Here is a 20,920-nt window from a genome sequence, read left to right as displayed (position 1 = left end):
GTAGGTGGTACATTGTAAAAAGCATCTATGTTTGCATATTTTGTGTTTCTCATGTAATTTTTTTAACACTAACATTTAATACACATGTATTTTAGTACCACATTTGTACAACTACGGTGTATATCATTCCATATAAATACACTTGAAAATGGGGGCTTTTCGCTTATTGGCAATTTTCATTTATTGACAACGTTTTGCTGGGAACCAAAACAGCTTTTGGGGGATTTAATTACAGAAATATGAGAGCATACTGCACAAAGCAGAGTGGAATAGAGCGACAATGTTTGGCAATGGTGAAGAGATTGAAACAAAATGGTGAACACATTGAAACATTCACATTCATGTTTCAGTGTATTAAGTGATTCTCAGGTTATCTATATCCAGTGTTTAAATGTTCACAAAACAAGAAATAAGTATTATTATTGTTGTAGTTAAGACCTTGGTATTGGTTAATAGGGAGGTCATTTTTATTATTCACCAAAGAAAAAAACGGCTACCAAAGAGCTTGATGTGTTGGATGGGTGTTACTTCAGATGAATTAGAAAACAAATGTTTCCTTATGGATTCAGTTCAATTCATCGTTGCTTAACCAGGATATGAAAGCCATTTGACACCTGCAACTCATTTGCAAGAGGGTCCTTGGGGCTGCAGTAGTACACAGTCACATTAAGATACAGCTACCTTACAGATGCTGTTCCCCCAAGAAAGCTGGAAACCCCAACCTGTTACTCGTCACAGTGAGGTTTATATAGATGTTCAAATAATAAACAAAGATTCACTGGATATATGTCTTTTGAGGTAGCTTGCATTAGTACATGAAATAGAACTGGCGAATGCCTAACGACAAAAAGTAAAGCATTTTCCTGTCGATCGCTCTGGTACGTACACTACAAGGCACTTTCGATCACTTCAAATGGAAATGCAGCATTGCTGAAAGAAATCCAAACGCAACCATTACCGATAAGGCTTATCATCACTAGAAAACATGCTAACCCAATTGTTGTTTGCTGTGCAGGTTTAATAAAAATTTACTGCCAGCAGGTTCCAGCTGATACTACTATACATCATAATTCATTAGATTCAAATAAGTACTTTCCAGTAATTAGACACTATAGTGGTGACCAGCAGTAAATGACATTGAAGAAAGGGCTTTAGTTTTATAGGATTTTATTTTTCCAGAGTATGCTTTATTGGTTATTGCTGTGCTTGCTGTGTTGTCACAATGGGTTCCTTAAACTGCTGTTTCTCACAAAGATTATTATCTGTCAGGTCAAAATTTCATTCTTTATTAAAAATAATAATAAAAAGTAAATTAAATGAAATTTAAAGAACAAATGCCCATGAATAACAATAAATATGTAGTGGGGAATGAATTTAAAAAGTAATTTCTGGGTTTATGATCTGGTTTAGGAACATGCTTCCTAGTATAGACAAGATTACCAAAGTAATACCCTCTGATCAAGGTTTTATTGCGATTAGAAACCTATAAACAAGGTCTTCATTGATATTTTAAACATTTCAAGCTTTACAGATTTCTTTACTGTTTCAGTGCTTTTCTTTTTTTCTTCACATTGTATCTGAATGTTCCAGTTATCTACTGTAAGGGAGTACTTGCTAATACAGCTTTGATTGGTGGAGAAACGTGCTTAACGTTTTTAAACCCCAACATTTTGTACAATGATTAAAGGAATATTTGCTAGCATTTTTTATTTCTTAGTTCTTATTTGCAGTGTGACCCTTTTAACTCTTTTTGCTTTCCATATTTTCAAAACAAAAATGTCGAAGGCTGTATATTGTGTACTTTTAGCCATACGCATGTTTTAAAATGTAGACACTAATGTAATATAATTTTATAACCTTTTACAATTTTATAATCACAGCCAGACAGTATCCACACACACACACTAAATGTAATGGTGGAATTAGGTGCTCTGAATATAATGCAGTAAAAAACCATTCAGCTCAGAATTGATATATTATTGCTTCTGGATAGCCACAGATCTGAGTTCCGACCTGGGACCTACAGGATGCAGTACTAACCTTATGTGATATTCATAATAATACACGTTCATCCTCAAACACTGAATCACAAACTCAGTCTGGTATAAAATGTCTAACTATTTCTCTAAATCAGCAAGAAGGCTAAAGGATGGGTGTCCAGGCTGCCTGGATTTTACCCCTGAAATATTGATGAAAAATCCTGAATATTCCCATGACATGAGCAAGTGTACAGTTTCTACTACTATATTTTATAAGTATGTGACCATGCAGTTCCCCACAATATTTCAGTCAGTATCAATTAAACTTTGTATTAATGCATAACTATACAATAGTATTGGTTCAGATGTGTTGGCTACTAAAATGCGCACCATATTTGAAAAGTATCTTACAAGTTTTTATTCATAAGTTATAACTGCTAAGAACAGAAGATAACTTCATTATTAGTGCAAACTTCCAGTTTGGTTTTAAAATGCTGATGTTGCAGCTGGCCCTGGTTTAAGAAACAATGAAATTAGCAAACTAGTGGTGTTTTTTATATAAGCATTTATTTTACAATTGTTACAAACATGTAATTATTATTTTTTTAAAATAAAAAACATTGTAAAACATTATTTGATGATAAAATTCACACACATACATTAGTGTTTAAATGAACTAAAGATTAATTACACAAGTTACAGATGGATGGAAATAACTCTTGTTGTATAGGTTGATTAGCCATAGTGTATAGGTAACAAGTTTGGTTTAAAGTGTCCAAATTAAACCCATTGGGAAACCAGGACTGGATTGCTATGCAATAAAAGTCTTATTTTCATCTGAGTTATCTTAAATGTATTACATTTTTTTGTTGATATTCATTAATCAACATTTACTGAAACAGCTTTTGTACTAAAATTATTCAGCTAATTTTAATGGAAAATGTATTATTTTCCAGAATTTTTCAGGGTAGACTATTACTACCATTCCGTTCATATGGAACTTGCTCCGATTAATTGATAGAAAATGTCAAGATCAAAAGTTCTTCTCTACATGTAGAGAAACTGTCTCACTAATTTATTAAATCCAAAATTGTACCATTAAGTTTTGTTAAAAAAAAAAAAAGTACCTACAACAGCAACACATGAACTTTAATTACATTGATCCAAAGATATATTTTTTTGGCTGAACGCAAAGTATTAGGATTGTCAAGGCAAGGATGATCTTAGTCTGACTGTAGTTCAAATGAGAGAATTCTGAACACAGGTAGTGTTAGCCAGTGATGAGTTTTAGTCCCTTTGTAATCCTTTCCATTTGATTAAAAGGGTCTAATCCAGGACCTGGATTAAATTGGCATTATAGTACTGCTGTAGCCAAGTTAGTTTTGTTCATGGGCGGTCCTATAATGCAGTGATTCCCAATCCTAGTCCTGGGGGCTCATTGTCTGCTGGTTTTCATTCCAACTGAGCTCTCAATTACTTAACTAGACCCTTAACTGAACTGATCATTTGCTTAATTAGACAGTTTTAATTGTTTTCAGTTGTTAAACAGTTGCAGAGTTCAAGTTACTTATAAAATGGTATAGCTAATTGAAATATGCAACTGTTAAGAGCTGAAAATAATTAAAACGATTTAATTCAGCAAACTCAATTTAATTAAGGGTCTCATTAAGTAATTGAAAGCTCAGTTGGAAAAAAAAAAAACAGCAGACACCGAGTCCCCAGGACCGGTTTGGGAAGCACTGCTGTAATGCTCCTAAAAAAACAGGCTTCTTTTTCAATCTACCTAACTTTGGTGCGCTTGTGAAATTCATGTTGGTGCTCAGATGCTGGATTAGGAAAGAGTGGAGGGAGCAACTTTGTCTCCATGCAAATCCACTTCTCTGCTTCTGCCGGGAAATAGAACCAAACCCCTGTCTACTGAAGGCTGAAGTTTAGACCATCAACCCTATTTCACTCAGCCAGATTCAAGCACAGGTAAATGACAGTAACCCACTGCCAGCTAGGTACTGTGGTTGAGGCCAGAGAACTTTTCAGTTGATGAATCTTGAAATACAGCCATGCCTTTTGAGGTGCAATTAGTTTCTAAAGGTGTGTGGTGTGGTGCCCTGCCTCTGTGCGTATTTTACATTTTATGTTGTATGTGGGATGTTTATATGTGTAGTGGTGCACAAAGTGCGAGTTATGTAGCACAGGTGATTTAAAATATATATTTGTATTTAGGCACAGGGATTGCACAATCACTTCACATGCAGATTAAACTGGGTATTTGTATGGGATAACGGGAAGTGCACAATTGGCACAGCCTGCACGTGAAATGAGATTCAATTGAATGATCGATTAGCAATCGAGTCTCAATTGCATAAAAGAGCGAGTGCTTCACACAGACTGGGTTGGTGTGTTGAGAGAACGGGATAGTCAAGAGAACGAAAACAAAAAGAAATAAAACAATTGCTTCTCATGCTGAACCTACCAGCACAATACTTGTTTTGGGGTTTGTTGTTAGCGTTTTGTTTGTTTTGGCCAATGTGCCGTTTTGTTTTGAGTTCAGCATTTGTTTCTGTTTTGTTCAAACCTTTTATTTTACAATAAACCTGCGCATCGGCGCATCAGCGCCCTTTTGTGTCCTGCATTTCTTGGCCTGACGTCACCAAACGAGCCAACCTGTTTACAAGGTGTTGTACAAAGAAGCTATTGAATTAAGTTTTGAATTTCAATTTCCCAGGGTTTGTTTGTATGACATAAGAGACAACAATGTAGCTGACGAAGCTGTTCTCTATTTATTAATTGCATCCACCCAGACACTTGTTTCACCCTTTAACACTTTAAAATAACTGAATACAGATAACAGTACATTACAGGGGTGAATAGAGAAATACAGTACTTCAATATCCCAAGATAATTAAAATCCTTTATTTTAGTATTGTGTCTGCTAATGTTTACTTACAGTCTTGCAATGATTGGGCAACATTCCAAGTCAGAAAAAGTAACAGCAGTAGAGTACAAAGCTTTAGTCTAGTTTTAGTCAACATATACAATGTAGCGTTACAGGCATCAACTTCATGTAACATTTCAACAAGAAAAAACAATATTAATACAACTATACTAGTCAGTCAATTTCTGAGTGTCTTAATATGCAAACATTTAACCTACAACTACAGCAGCTGCCAGATTTAAAATTAAAAAAATCCTGGTCCGGTTGTACCCAAAAAATCCAGAATTCCTAAACTTTAAAAAAAAGTCAAATCATACCTGTGGGGAAAACTATAAGTCGGCATGTAAACATTTCAGCTACTGTGTTCATCTGTCTATAGTTTTCCTTCAGAATACATGATTTATCTATCCTCCGAGCCCATTTTAACAGTACAATTACGAGGAGGACACCACACTTGAGGTCGTTCAATGCAGTTACCACACCTATCACAATTCCATGTAGATCAGAAACTACAGCAAACCACCTTAAAACATGACTTATGTACATATAAATCCTCTTGCCTGGAAGCACAGTATTTCAAACTACCCATACAGGAGAGTTGAGTAATGTAAGTAATGGGTATTTAAATAAAAATAACACTACTTCACTCCAGTGGAAGGGGTGAACATTAAAACAATACAATGGAAACAAGTTATCGTTACAACTTCTAAAAATGATACCTTTATCTCCATCACCATCATCATTTGCACATATGCTAAAATCAGCCATTGTTTAAAATATTGCATAAAATAGCCGTGTCCTTTGTGTGGGGCGGCATATTGTCAGAGGGGGTATTTGAAACTTTAGGGTGAAGTAGCTACCACCACCACCACCGTCCCAAAACTACCTCTGCAGTTTTAAATGTCAGGTTGGCAATGTCAGTGCCCCTTCACTATGAGGTGAACGGAGCTCTGTAGGTCAGCCTGCAGGAGATGCCCCAGATGTCCCTGCTGTTCTTGCTTCCCACAGTGGGTCGGGCGATGGTGGTAAAATAGCAGGAGTTGATTTTAATGTGCGGCAGGCCTTTTGTCAAAATCGGTAGGCTTGTGTCCTGCAAGATCCCAAAAACCTCCAGCATCTTCAAAGAGGGAAAGTTCTCAAAATCCCTGTGAAATAAAACCAACCAAACACGGTCAGCGACCTCAGTAATATAGTTTTGAAGGCAGTATTTCAAAAGGGTAAATCACAATTTTTTATTGGCTTATATGGTGTGAGGCAGTACCGTACTGCAGGTGCGCTGCATCTTTCAGCATAGTATGATCAGAATGACATCTAACTTCTCAGCACACACACACAAAAAAAAAAAGAAGTTGGACTCTTTTGGCATTAGTGCCCATCAAATGATAAAATAATGCATCAATTTCTGTTTTATGCTATTTAAAAGACAATAAACATGTTTTAAAATATAATGAACAAATATAAAACTAATGATACCTTAAAGTGGATGAACAGAAAAAAACAAAACAAAAAAACCCATTTTGGCCACTGTCAGTATTGTATAATTTTGCTTTAAAAACTAGATCACTTTCTTTGTTTTTGGAACAGATTCCATGAGAATAGGGACGGGAAGAAGGGAAAGAGTGTGTGCACCCGATTTAATCTCTTATGATAATTACTGAAGTGATTAGACCTTGTCTATGTGGAGGTATGGATATAAGGCTCCTGTTACATAGCAGTTTGATCCATATCCATTCACCTAGCACAATGCAGTGCTCCAGTGGAGTAGTGTATATGCTATGATTATTACAGTGCTGTTGTGGGGGTCAGTACCAGGCATCCTAAAATGCTGTACTCACACCAGGGCCGCCGGGTGGATCTGGTAACACCGGCTCAGGGCTAGATGATGGAGGGCTGGGAGTTTGCAGAAATGCTGAAAAGAGTCTGATGTCAGCAAGACACTGTCACTGGAAAAGAAGGCAAAGTGAGAGAAACTGTTAGTGACACAAAAATGAAATGCTTGATTCAATAAACAATATACATAAATGAAGTTGGAGGTTATTCCAGAATACACTTGTAGAACAATTAATGTTGCGAGAAATTTAAAACTACGGAAGTCTCCCCCCCCAACCCCACCCCCCAATCGTAGTTACACCTGACCAACATATTCAAGCCTGCAAAACTATTTCAACACTACAGACAGTTCTCAGGATTTTCCTTCCTTAAAAGTTGCTTTGTGCTGAGAGAATTAAAACAGCAACTAGAATCAACGAAGTTAGCGCAGTTCAATTTGGAACCTATCTGAACTAAACTGAAAAAATAAAGGAAAGAGTGTTACTCACCTCAAATCTAGGTTAGTAATGTTTGGACATCTCTCCACTAATACCTCCACATCTAATTGGGAAAAAAAAATACAAATTTGTATTTGTATTATGTTTGAGTTCCAAGTTTATAAAAACTCATATGAGGATGCTTAACTTTTACTTTGGGTTGTTTACATACCAACAGTATTTCACATTTGTGAATTAGGAATTGAAATATACAGGCAACCTCTGTTAACACGACTGTCGGATAACTCGACATCTTTGCTTAATTCGAGACCAAGACTGTGTCGAATTTTCTCCATACAAAATATATGCATCCTGTCTCTTACTTTTTAATTTGATACCACGCTTTACTCGTAGCTCGACACTCAATACTGGTACTGTTTTTGTTCAGAGTTAATTCTGTGTAACCTACCTTTGTTAACTTAAGTTGTCAAGCCAATACCTAAAAGTATAGGGAACAGTTTACGGTTGGATTTTTTTCATAAAAATAACAATGTATTTATTTGATTAATTCTTATTTTAAATCAAACTATGAGTTGTACAAAGTGTAGTGGCAGAAGAAAAGAATATCCACTAGAAACTTTCCTCAGGGCATCCAATGAATCGAGGGCATTTGCCGAGCACTCCCACCTTTCACTTCCAGAGCTCGGCACCTCTCCAATATCAAACCACCCTGACCCTAACCTGAAGCAACCCCTACCGTAAAACTAACCCTTAAGAATCATCTGATGCCCTAAAGACAGTTTCTAGTAGATATTCCTTTGTGTTGCTGTGTAGTGTCCAGAAATGTACTGCTGTCCCTTTAAGTAATACAACGTAACCTAGCATAAAAGAAGTAAGGTCAAGAATCGGAAGGATTAAAGCCTGTGACAGACAGGCACGGCAATGGTATCATATTGTGTTGGATAGATCAGTGCGGGACAATACTGCAAGTCCATCGATTTTTTTCTGGCTGCCACACGGTACCGTTGGTGGATTAACCAATGACAGCCACGTGCTTGCCAGAAAAAATCATGAATGAAGCTGTTGTCTGTGGAGGTGTCCAAGCACCCTGAAGTGTTTGATCCCTCCCATATTTCATAAAATTATATTTATTATTTCTGTAATTCGCTACTGTTTTTACTAAATAACTGGCTGTAAAAGGATACATTTTCTAACACTTTAGTTGTAGGCTACTTCCTGTCAGCAAAGTATTGTATGTTTCTTTGCTAAGCTCAGATCGCTCATTTCAGACACCTGCATATAGATGACAGAAAAACAACTTTGAAAAACTAACCAGTGTTTTTATTTAGTAGATTATATGGGGGGCATTAAAGCTACAGGCCACAAGTTTTGCATCACACCCTACAGAATAAATAGTTACATTGATATACTGAAATTACATATCACTTTGTAGTTTTCCAAAAATTGAAAAATGTGACATTTCGAAATCTAACATGAAACTCTGTAATACTATTGTAGTTTCCAGTAGACTTGAGAGATACCATTTTGTGGTTTCTTAAACTGCATGACGTTAAATAAAATATTGAAACTATGTTTATGGTGTTTTTTTTCTTAAATTATGTCTGCATCCTAATATTCTACTAGGCGAGGCAAAACTTTTGGCCATATATGTAAATTACATTTGAGTACATAGCCTACAGTGTGGTACTGACAACTGCTGTACTGCACAGTGCATACTGCTCCTGTGTGTCCAGGTGCAGACTAGTAGTACATCATCGTGACAATGCCCAGTGGTGCCACGTCGCGCCCGTGTCTCAGGTATACAGACAGTGTGTGGACAGACACGGCGAAAACAGCAGCAGCAGAGTGGTAGATTGGTGCAGAAGAACAGTAATAAACATCATTAATGCTAGCTAATAAACCATGGAATAACATTCAAGTGAATTGAGACAGCAACGACATTACACCAAGTTTGTACTGTAATTGATTCATTCATTCACTGCAGTTCTTTCAACCATTTTCATAAGGACATTTAACTAAAAATGAATTTATAAATATTGTAACTAAACGTACGAGTTCTGTTACATGCACGTTAACGCCATGGCTCATTGCACCTGTGGTTAACTTGACACCTTGGATAAGTCGACACCAAATGGCAATGGAGTTAACCAAGTTTGACTGTACTTGAAATTCTATTTATGTGATGAGGAGCTTAAAAAAAAAAAAAAAAAAAAAAAAAAAAGAGGCACTGTAAGCGTACTACTTTGCGTGTTAATGTCAATATTTTTCACAGCGACAGGTCATTACCGTACATACCAGCAATGTGCAAGTTCTGGCGGTACCCGCTGAGGTTTAGCTGTGTGACACTTTCAGGAATGTTGTTCACGGCTGCTTTAACATGGTCCGAAGTGAATTCACACCAGGACAGGTTCAGCTCTTCCAGGCTGTAAATCAGACATAGAGAGAATTAAAAAAAAAAAAAGATCTTAAGATACAGGAAACACTATTGCAATGCTCAGGACTGTTACCAAATTTGCCCAGTTCTGTTCAAGGTCCAGTTTTAAAGCTATAATGGCATATTGCGAACTCCAAGACTACAATAACACTCTGAAGGCATGCTCTACATACTTTATCAGTGACGTTACAGATTTAGTTTAGTTTGGTGCGAATGGGACAAAAGTCTCCCCACATAACCCTGCAAGCTTCTTTGGGTTGATTATATTATTGCTCTGTGATGTAGACTACAGTCAAAGGTTAACCCAAGCCTTCGCAGGGGAAAGGCTGGTACATTAACCCTCTGCCCTACCAAGTCTCTTGACCATTAATTAGATTTGAGTGCCCCCCCCCCAAAAATCAGAGAAAGCCTTACCGCGTGCAGTGGTGGAGCATCTCTCCCAGTGAATGTGCAGAGAATCCTGAACACCCAGACAAGTTCAATCGCAGCAGCTCAGGGTTCTGTGCTAAACATCTACACAAGAGGCAAGTAAAGAGCAAGCCTTACAATCTCTCAGCCTCTTAACGGTTTACCAACAGACAGCATCTATACATCTTTATAATCAGCTGTACAGTGTTCACTTTTTTTTTGGATGGGTAAAAGGTTGACCCCTTAAATGCAACAGATCAACACTCATCTTAAATGGTTTCTTAAAACTGTCTGAGGTGGTATTTTAAACATATCTGTTTTGTTTGAGTTTTTAGTTCACAATTGGAAATGAGATCTTAGGACAGCCATGTCCTTAAGATATTCTGTGCATCAGAATACTTGACTTCAAGCTTTGGTACATTTTCTGTTTCAGTCATCACAATGACTTTAAAAATAAATAAATTAAATAAATAAATACAAACAACCTCAAGTTTAAAGCACCCCAATTTGAATCATATCTAACCTCAAAGTAGATGTGGTACACCAGTGTCACCATATATATGCCCAGTTGCAACACACTGCATCTACTGGATGCAAGAAATACCACACCAAACAAATACATTAGTATTACTATGGTGATAGTGCTTCTAAGGCACTTACATTAGGACTTGATCTGAAAGAACCAGTCCCTCCAAACTGAGGTTCCGGAGCCTGCAGCAACGGCCAATGACGTCCTCAAGCACTGCTACGCTCATGGTGCAGCTGGATAAATCCAGATGTTGAACACGCAGTGACCTGCATAGGCAAAAAAAACAAATCAATGAATCTAGTGAGTTTCGAATAATGGGGTCTGAGGTTAATACAACACTAACATCAACTGCAAAAATGATTGTGATAATGGAAATTCATGAAAGGGGCAGAGTCTCCAGCTCACCTTAGGTTTTTGAGAGAAGGTATGCCTATGCAGGTCCTGGGGCAGCGCAAGGCCACCACCCCGACTGACAGGGCCTGACTGAGGGCGGGCGCAAGCAGTGCCTTTCCGGTCAAATCAACGCTGTACCACAGAGACTCATCGAACCTGGAGGATAAAGAAACACCTGTTAACCAGCGCCAGCTCCTGGGAGTCTTCTACAATTAGCTTGAACATTCATGACACAGCCGTCTGTCCACAAAAAATACCCCAAGGCCTCCAGGGGTTTTAAAAGAGACCAGCAACCAAACCAAAATTCCTGTTTCAAATCATGACACACACACTGAAGGTATCAATAAGAAGATAGCTCCAGACGCAGGGGTAACGTTATAGGTCTTCTGTGAACTGTATGTGTCTGCTTATGCTTCATTCCTGTTTTTTCTTTTTCTGTTACTCTCTAAAGTTTGCTACTACTGTTGCTAGTTTTTTTTTTTTTTCTTTAACAGGGATCTTAAAAGGATAAGAACTGCAGCTCAGACATCATACTTATTTATTCATATTCCACGAAAATGACTTACGCCAGGCAGTGCCAACGTTTACACACTCGGGAAACCTTCAGTAGGTCAACCAACGGAAGGCCATGAAATATTCTCAGTAGCAGCTCGTCTGGTAGGCTGTCCCAGGAAATCACTGAATAAAGAGAGTCAAAGAAAACATTAGCTGCAGTCTAATTTCTTCAGGTTTCACACTTAAGCAGCAGTGCCAAAAAGAAACAGTAATACAATTATATAAGCGTTTTGACAAACAGTAGTAAAGACAAGGATTACAAATACAAATTAGGATATATTCTCCTGACTATGCTCTTCAGAAACACAGCACTGACTACACACTCCTGTTATGTCCTACCTGCTTCGCATTCTCTCTTTTTCCTTGGCCTCCGAGCGAGAACAAAGGAGACGTCTTCATTCTCTTTCCCTTTGCAGATTTTGGGTCTTTTCTGCGGGGGAGACCAGCTTTGTATCAGATCGTGAGGAGTGCACTCATTTTCACAATTGTCCACGAAAGGGGCCTTGTGTGTCGTCTTGGTTTCCTGCAGCTGTGTCCACTTTCGCAAGTTCCCACTGGAGGAGGGGAGCTCCTGAAGGTGCTTTCTGTGTTTTTTAAAAGAAAAAAAAAATTAATAAACTACAGTTTACAGAAAATAAACAAACATTCCTGGGCCTGCGTGTGACCCTTGGTAGTTAATAGCCTGATGCATCATTGGCACCTCCCACACCCTGCCTGTTTTACTGTGCTTCACTGCTGAACCCATATTACCATTGTTCTTTCCCACAACAGAAAGGACATTATTTGCTTTTGTCCTATTTAATTAAGTGGACAAATTATGGACAAATCCAGAGCAAGCTGGAAGAAACAAACAAAATATCCTGACCTGGCAGAAACTGATTATACCTATATAAAAAGGCCAAATTTACTGTGCTCCAATAAAATGTAAATTTATTTTACTGTTAGTTCTTTACTGGAATACCAAGATCTTACATCTACAGTTTCCAAATGTATATAGTTTTAGATCAGGGTTGCCAGATTTCTGATTTCAGATTATAGCCCAGTCACTTAAATAGCCAAATTATTATTTTTTAAACTGAAAGCAACCTTATTATTAACACGCAGGCCTACACATAAAAAAAAATAATAATAATAATAATCCAAAGCTTTTGTAAGATATCTAGTTTAAATTTGATAAAAACGTCCATACGTCTCAGTCAACAAATTCGTACTTAAGCTCTGAAGGGGCAAATCAACATTTATCCCAGACCAGCAAGGGAATTACAGCGTGATCCCTTTATTGAAATATTAATGCCGATACTGTATCCCAAACAATATTGCAAACATGAAAACAGTTTAATCTTTTAAAGTTATACCACTAATGTACATTATCAAACCAGCAACTCATTATTTCCCGCGGCTGTGTTTTTTTTTTTTTTTTTTTTTTTTTTTTTTAAGTACCCAAGTCTGCGGGAAAACCGCGGACCCGGCAACTCTGTTTTAGATGTATTAGCTCCAATATATTCTTCATATTCTTACAATATGAAGCCTAAACTACGCTTCTATGGATAAAAAAAACCAACAAAACAAAAACAAAAAGCCAGAAATACATCTAATTAGACTGTTGTATACAGGTATTGGTATTCTTGTCTGGAATTACATGCTGTGTTAGACTGTAGCCAAGAGTCTATTTTACTTGTTAACCTATCAACAGACAAACAAATGCTAAATAAACTTGATCACAGCAGGTAAGTAAATTCCCTCCCACCGCGACCGAAATTCCTAATTAATGAGCTAGGCAAAAAGCTACAAACTCTGCAGAGGACACGATTGAAAAAAAGTTAGGCCCGGGTGCTGTTTGAGCTCACGTAGCAGATCGACACAAACACTAATTTATACAGCAGAACAAATTCTTGCAATGCAGCTGGCTCTTTGAGCTAATATATATATATATATATATATATATATATATATATATATATATATATATATATATATATATACACACACACACTGCACTGGCTACTATTTACCATACAAGCTGCAGCATGTAGTTGATATCGATAATTCTTCTTTACAGCAAACAATAGCAGACTTAATGGCACGCGCAACTTTTTCAAAAAGACCCTAGAACTTACAAATAAAGAACTTGATGATATAAAAAAAAAAAAAAAAAAAAAAAAAAAAACGGTGGTATATCGCTGTGTAATCTTCAGGTCAGTTGAATTTAATTATTTCATCCTGAAATATCAACGATCAGGTTAGCCCCCAATTAATGTACAGTCTTGATTTATATTAATATTCTGGGTAACTGTTCCTTTATAGATTCCAGTAGTACTAAGTTACAGGAAATGCAGAACATCGGATCACCCTACATTTAAAATGTATTGTAAGGATTTAACAACATTACCTTTCTCTAAACATCTTCGTTTGCTCCAGTTATGCGTCCTAATCAGATCGTTTTATAAACGTATTTATATATTGTTTATTTCAATATATTAATGTATAAGCGGGACAATTTAAACCTCCCGCTTCTTAGCCCGCCTTAAAACATAAACGAGATACACTTTGGAACACTGAAACAGGAAGTGCAATTTGACTGGCTCTCAGTGTTCTGACGTAAAGGAAAATAGAGAAAAATTCCACAAACGCTCAATGGAACCGGACATCACGGAGTTGAGTAAATATTGTATACCCTAAGTATATATTAAGTATATGTCAGTTTTTCTGTGTACTTGAACATAGTAGACAATATAAATCTAATCCAGTTTTTAAAAATCACTGGTGTTCCTCCACACCTAAAGAACCACATGAATTAATATTGAACTTTTTCAGGATAAGTCCACCAAAACAAATAGAAACGCAACTAAGCATATAAAATAAAACCTGTAAATAAAAACAAAATTATACAGTAATAACCTATCAAAACCTCAAGACATGCCGGATTAGCTTATATGAAATACCTTTTCAAACAAATGTCTTAAAATGTACAAAGGAAACACAGCCTTTCAAGGCCCTAAACGTCGAAAACGCACCGAGTCGTAGATGAAACAGCCCATGCTAATTAGATCAGCTGAATGGGGGATATTTAGGGTCAATGGTGAACAAAGTGCTGAGTGTAATGTGTGACAATGCCACAATATATTTCCCCTTCTGGTATGTCTTTACTGAATAAAAATGATGCTCGTTTAAAACAAGGTTACACAATTTGTATGATCCCACTGCTACACTTTTGGGGAACAATATTATCTCGTAATACTGGACGGTTGTGTATGTGTTAACGGTAATTTTCTGAACAGTACACTTTTAAATGTTTTGGTTTTCAAACGTACCAATAATATGACAATGATATACAGTACCTGTTAACCAAAATTCCCTGCTAGAGACGGAAGACATAACAAAAACTAGGATGTTTGGTCATGGCTAGCAATTTTGGTGTTGTCGCAATTCTAAATTATGGATAGCTTCCAAAAACAAAATAAAATTGTGAATCAGCTGAAACCCCATGTGAAACGTCGGCGAAACCGTCGCGATGTTTCTCAATGACTTCTGGGACTGATAGTTTTCCATACTAACTTGTGGCGTGCAACTCATTTGGTAGTCCATTTTGAAGACTACATGTCCCAGCAGCCTCAGTAGCCCGAGCGTGATATCCCAGGCAAGCAACTACAGCGAGTATGGTATGACGCGTCTGCTTTCATAGAACATACCTATCACAGGATTGCTTAAATTTAATAATTTGAAACATTACAAGTGGTAGTGCTATATACATCATTACTGACAGGCATCGCGTAAGAGGTAAGATAATGTTGGATTTTATTTGTCAAATACAAATAACCAATCAGATGTTAGTGGTGATGTAAAATAAATAAATAAATCAAAAACCTGGAAAAATAAACAACAAAGCTCATGGAGTGGGCTTTTTATATTGCGATGTACAGCGTTGTAGGTAGGGATTCCAGATATGTATATTGGACAGACTCTGGTTGAGACACATGTGTCTTTGCCAGTCAGCAAATCAGCAAGTGTTCAATTAGAAAACAACAGCACATATACGGACTACACAGTGAATGCGGAACCCAGTGCACACTAATACGATAAAAAATTAGCATTAGTATTACGTACTCGTTCTTTGTTAATGTAACTTATATAGTCAACTTCGTTTTAATAGGGTTTGGGTGCTAAGCCTGTCGTGTTACTAGGATCAGCAGTAAACCCAATCATCAGTCAACTAATTAATACTAATATTAAACATGCTCCAAACATCCCTGGTTTTAGGGAACGAAGAAACTTCTTATTGGTGAAATATATATTTTTTTATTGTAACTGTATCTGTGACACCCTTAGACTGTGGGAGCACTTACATAATGTATATATATATATATATATTGATATAGATCTATATAATATATATATATAGATATATATAAAGGTTTAATGGGGTCTCGATGGGATGACCGTCTCTCTCTCTCTCTCTCTCTCTCTCTCTCTCTCTCTCTCTCTCTCTCTCTCTCTCTCTCTCTCTCTCTCTATATATATATATATATATATATATATATATATATATATATATATATATATATATATAGTCATATACATTACACCAATTTTATAACACACAGTATAATTTTATTTATTCTTTTGTTAGAAAAAACACAAATTTTCTCATCTCTAAATTTAAGGACAGTAAAATACTTATCTTCCTTCAACCCGATTAGTCACTATGGCAAGTACTAAGTACTTTGCTCTTTACAGTTCAATAGTGCATATACAGTTGCCATCAGGCTACTGCAGTTAAATAAAAAAAAAAAAAAAAAGACATTGCTGCTATGTAATCATTTCAAATCTTGTTTGTGGTAGGAAGTGCTGTGCTAGTCCACATATGAGAATCACAACAAAGGGATTTTTGGTGATGCCTTTAATTCAAATCATGTGAATATATAGCTGTTTAAAATAACAGTATCTTTCTAGACCACAAAGGTCTCTTCTGAGGAAAAGAGGGAATTGAGGGTAAATAAACCTTCACCAGTGCTATGAATTGCCCTGGAAGAGGAACTTGCTTTACCATCAGTTCCCACTTGTCACCTAAAAAGGCCTTTTGTGATCTTGACAGCTGATGCGTTCACTCAGCTAGCGTTCACTCAGCTAAAGGTATAGAAAACAAACAAAAAAAAAAACACCCCATGTTCCTGTGTTAACTTCAGAGATAGTACTCAGGGTTGATGAGTTTATCCAATTTGCCTATTTTATTAACTTAAACACTTTTATGTTAAATTAAAATGGCAAGGCAAGGACAGCCAAACAGCAGTCCCACTGAAGTGAACAAAAACCATGTGGTTCTGCTTGTAAACTTGTTGGAAATTCAGGTTTCCAATATATTATGCTAGTAATTGGTTAAAAATGTCTTATCTTCCAATGTTATTACAAATAAACATTGCAACTGCAAAATGTTCTTGGCAAACAATATTTAGCATGCCACTCCTTTGTTCTGTATTTAAGGCAATATTCCAAATACTAATTTCACTGAAATGGTTGTCAAGAAGTGAAAAAACCTGTCTTCTACCCCTGGGCTAAATGCTTAGACAGTTTAGTATCTATGGCATTAAAATCTTGTTACAAAATTGTGAAAGCTGTGAATGTGCTCTTTTACTTCTGCCTGAAATACACCTTGCATTAGGTGTAAACTCTGAGTGTTTTTTTTTATTGATTGTTTAAGAAAGCAATGTACCAGTTCAAATAAAGAACTTGCAAGCTATAACTTAACATTTGAAAGTACCAAAATAACAAAGGTTAGACAATACAATACAATACAAATTCATCTCCTCAGTACAGAGACAAACTTCTGTAGGCAACCACTCCCTATCCCCGTAGCCCTTGAAGACTACAGACCTTTGTCATTCCTTTGTAATTTTTGCTAAGGCTGATGTGAAAGTGGAACTGTTCCAACCTTTCTGTGAATAATGTGTCAGTAAGTTATACTGTATACAGTACAAGGAGACTATTCACTTAAGGTTTGTAATCAATTGGAGCACTTGAGTCAGTTACCTCCTTGTCTGTCCATGTCTTGGCTAAGTTCTGAACTCTTCTCCAGGAGCACATTCTGTTCTAAAGGTACTTTCTTGTATTTGTCTTGTATTGGGTCGCTTTATGCCAGTCGTTTGGTTTGTTCTTGGGTCACAGAACACTGATCTAATCTGAGGATTTGTTTATTTGGTCTCTTGATTGCTAGATGGGGATCATTACTCTTGTTGCAGTCAGGCATTGTTAAACCATTTAGGTTAATTAATTTTGTCCATTTATGGAAACTGCACACATGCTCGCAAGTTACTCAGAATTATATAACTTATTAGCAGTTTTTGTAATTTTGCTTTTGGGCGTTTTTAATAATTTTCACCTAACTCATACCTCATAGCTCATAACTCATACCTAATGTTGTACAAAGCTTTGAATAGCACGTGATGCAGTATAATGTGTTTTTTTACACTGCCTTCTTGTCTTCCACATGACTCCAACACCAGTAAAATACAACAGCCTCAATTTTCCAATAGTTATGCACAAACAAACATAGAAACTATAGTTATGAGGAAACATATATTTTTATAACTACAATAAAGTTTCACATTTCTAAGCAATTCTGAAGAATATCAATCTGCATTTTATTCTTAAAACATTTTAAATAGTAAGTTAAAGCAGTGTTTAGAAAACAATGTCTTTCTATTCCCTTTCAGTTTAAAGTGTAGTTCTTGTGGGTAGCACATAGCAACTTTGTTGTAGTTGGCCAAATTCTAGTTTCTTTCAGTCGCTTACATCTATACCCCAGACACATGGAAAGGGAATTTAAAACCATTATAAAGTAAGGGAAACTACAGCTTCCCTTTGAAGTTTTCTAAATGAATCTATTGAGTGTTTCTTATTACTTCCAGCTGTGTTACATTAAGATCATGTGCAGTGTCAGCTGTTACTCAACCTATAGGCTGCAGTGAATCAACTGTACAGAAATGTGTGGCTGTCAATTTCTACATGCCGGGAGATCGAGCACAGAGATGTTCCTAGAGCTTGCAGAACACAGAAGTTATTACAAAGCCTACAGCCATTTATTTGACATACATTAGTACTCTACAGCAGCAGTGACGGTCATACTTTTGAATTGTTTTCTCAGGGAAATCCTTCCTTTAAGAAAAGTAAGTCAAGTAGACAGACGATATATCCAGTGCATTCATCAGTGTTCTAGGCCCATTGCTCGTATCTAAACCATGTGTCCATTCTAACCAATTTGCTACAGTATCTGAAGATTGTGGTCTAATAAGTCTGAACTGTCCTTCACATTTAACCTCGGCACTCCTAGTGCTCGTGTATGTTTGTAATGTACGCTCAGTATTTTGTTGGAACTATCTGTTTGTTTTTTGAAACTCACTGTTCCCTTCTTTCCTATTTCAAAAGGATCACCCCAGAAGGCCTCCTAATACTTATTTTGTTCTTATACAGTCAGAAGTGACACCTGACTATCAATTCATGTTATGTTGGAACCGAGAATTTAAATGTATACTGAGCATCAAAAGAAACTTGTCACTTATATTTGAGCATCAAAATAAAGTTATCACTTATATTTGAATAAAATTCACCAGAATTGATCAAAAATGACAAACTCTGTTTTGGAGCAGGTGCAGTGACTTTTTATTGTGCTGATTAACAATTGACATCACGAAGATGCTGCAAAATGATCTGTCGATCTTGGGCAGGTGTTACGACTCTCGGTGTGTCTCCCAGTTCGTGGCCTGTCGTTGACATAGTGTGTCTGGTTATACCATCTCGCCAGGTTTGAAATTGCTGGCTGTGAGCACCCTAGATGCCAAGTCACAGTACGCTGCTGTAGTCCCGCCAAAACATGCCAAAAGGTGCTGCTCTCTTGACATACGTGGCATATTGTTTTTTGTTTTTTTTGTGATTTTCGTTATTGCTTTTATTCTAGCTTACAATTCAACAGCTGAAATCACTCCATATCCAGTGTCCAATCAACTATCTCACTAATTAGGTGATTAAGTGCATATGCTTCAGTCATAGTCACTCAAGAGTGTCAAGGTCAAAGGTGAATGATGGTGTGATTAAAAAGAAACCAAAAACATTTGGTCAATGTCCATCATTTATATATCTTTTTTAAAAAAAAGAAAATAATAAATGAGTTATAACAGTGATAAGTTTATTTTGATGCTCGGTATATCTTCTCTTTTCAGACACGTTATGAACCACCAGCTATAACTGGGATCCAATAACTGTCAGTTGAACCATGAGCGGGGCAGCTTTAGGAATCGAAATTGTGGTTGTTTTCTTCTTGGCGTTGTTCCTGCTTCACCGATATGGGGATTTTAAGAAGCAGCATAAGATGGTGCTCTTTGGCACGCTGTTAGCCTGGTACCTCTGCTTCCTCATCGTCTTCATTCTCCCGCTGGATGTCAGCACGGTAAGGATCTCTTTAGTGGCACACTCAAAACATTATTTGTGTTTTAGATGAATGTAAATCTTCCTCACGTTCACCATTCCTGTCATGCACTTTTGAGAACTAATACTGTAACTGTTTGGCACAAGGGGTATGTGAACCAAAATAGCAGTTTTAATTTTTTTAAAGAACGGTTATATGTGGACTATCATTATTAGAATTAGGCAGTTCAAGGTGTATTATATATACATTAACAGGTTCGAGGATTAGATTAGATTGCTTTCTCTATCTAACATACAAGACGACAAACTCTTTTAGCCATGTTTAATTGGACAGCAGCCAATTAGGATGCAGAAAATTGACAAGCCTACTTTAGACCCCACATTCAATACCTTAATACCTTTATTCAGTAACTTCACTAGTGTAGTTCAAGTCTCGAACTAAGGTGGTAAATTCTCCCAAGTCTTTCCTACCACAGCTTATAATGACCAACGACAACAAAACCAGCTTTTTTGTTTTGTTTTATTTTTTTCAGACTATTTACAAGCAGTGCAAGATTGATAGTGAAGAACATTCTACCAATTCTGCAGTAACAGCTCATTCCAGTCAGTCTACAAGAAATGACAGCACCACTCCAGCAGGGTATGAAGGGAACTCTGATTACATTATAGCACTATCTGTATTTTGAGGATCACTTCTAGAACTGGGATTCAAACAAGTATGGGCTTTCATTAACACAACACAGAGTATTGAATTCAGAAACAAAGGTCATTGGATTCTGGATTCTCCCTTAGTTTTGAATGAATAGTAGGGCTACGGATTTTTAAAAAAAAAAAAAAAAAGGTATAATTAAATATATATATATATAATATATATATAATATATATTATATATATATATATATATAATATATATATATATATATATAAAATGTGTGTGTATAGTACACACTGTGCACAAGCTTTTCTTTTCTGGGGTTCTACAGTTCAAACACTATGGGGATCTGTAAC

General features: G+C 36.5%; 2 protein-coding genes across 3 annotated transcripts in view; one reads left to right on the top strand and one right to left on the bottom strand.

The window, feature by feature from the left end:
- Window positions 1-4,501: 4,501 nt before the first annotated feature.
- On the bottom strand, window positions 4,502-14,042 carry LOC121318314 (S-phase kinase-associated protein 2-like). Its single transcript, XM_041254838.1, has 10 exons — window positions 13,887-14,042; window positions 11,837-12,081; window positions 11,509-11,620; window positions 10,955-11,098; window positions 10,681-10,815; window positions 10,027-10,125; window positions 9,474-9,601; window positions 7,230-7,281; window positions 6,747-6,854; window positions 4,502-6,056 (listed from the first exon to the last, which is right to left on the bottom strand). Exons 1-10 carry the CDS (start codon window positions 13,898-13,900, stop codon window positions 5,843-5,845), a joined length of 1,251 nt encoding a protein of 416 aa, XP_041110772.1. The 5' UTR covers window positions 13,901-14,042; the 3' UTR covers window positions 4,502-5,842.
- A 1,079-nt stretch (window positions 14,043-15,121) lies between these two features.
- The window catches only part of LOC121318290 (G-protein coupled receptor-associated protein LMBRD2B-like), a 33,238-nt gene continuing 27,439 nt past the window's right edge, over window positions 15,122-20,920 (top strand). The window contains exons 1-3 of one of the 2 annotated variants that reach the window (XM_041254807.1): window positions 15,122-15,274; window positions 19,708-19,934; window positions 20,446-20,552. In XM_041254807.1, coding sequence (XP_041110741.1) covers window positions 19,761-19,934; window positions 20,446-20,552 — 281 coding nt within the window. In that variant the 5' untranslated portion in view covers window positions 15,122-15,274; window positions 19,708-19,760. Of the gene's footprint in view, window positions 15,275-17,410; window positions 17,588-19,707; window positions 19,935-20,445; window positions 20,553-20,920 lie in introns of those variants that run through there. The other variant, XM_041254815.1, reaches the window with a different exon arrangement.

This window comes from Polyodon spathula, chromosome 1, assembly GCF_017654505.1.
Source record: "Polyodon spathula isolate WHYD16114869_AA chromosome 1, ASM1765450v1, whole genome shotgun sequence".
Lineage (NCBI taxonomy): Eukaryota > Metazoa > Chordata > Actinopteri > Acipenseriformes > Polyodontidae > Polyodon > Polyodon spathula.
This window is presented reverse-complemented; position numbering and strand designations above follow the sequence as displayed.

Bases quoted from the DNA above. Each gene is read 5' to 3' on its own strand.
- LOC121318314 (XM_041254838.1), bottom strand. The intron at 11,099-11,508 runs GTAAGTCATTTT...TTTATCCTCCAG, and splicing joins AAACGTTGGCACTGCCTGGC to GTTCGATGAGTCTCTGTGGT. The intron at 6,855-7,229 runs GTGAGTAACACT...CTTCTTTTCCAG, and splicing joins ATTACTAACCTAGATTTGAG to TGACAGTGTCTTGCTGACAT.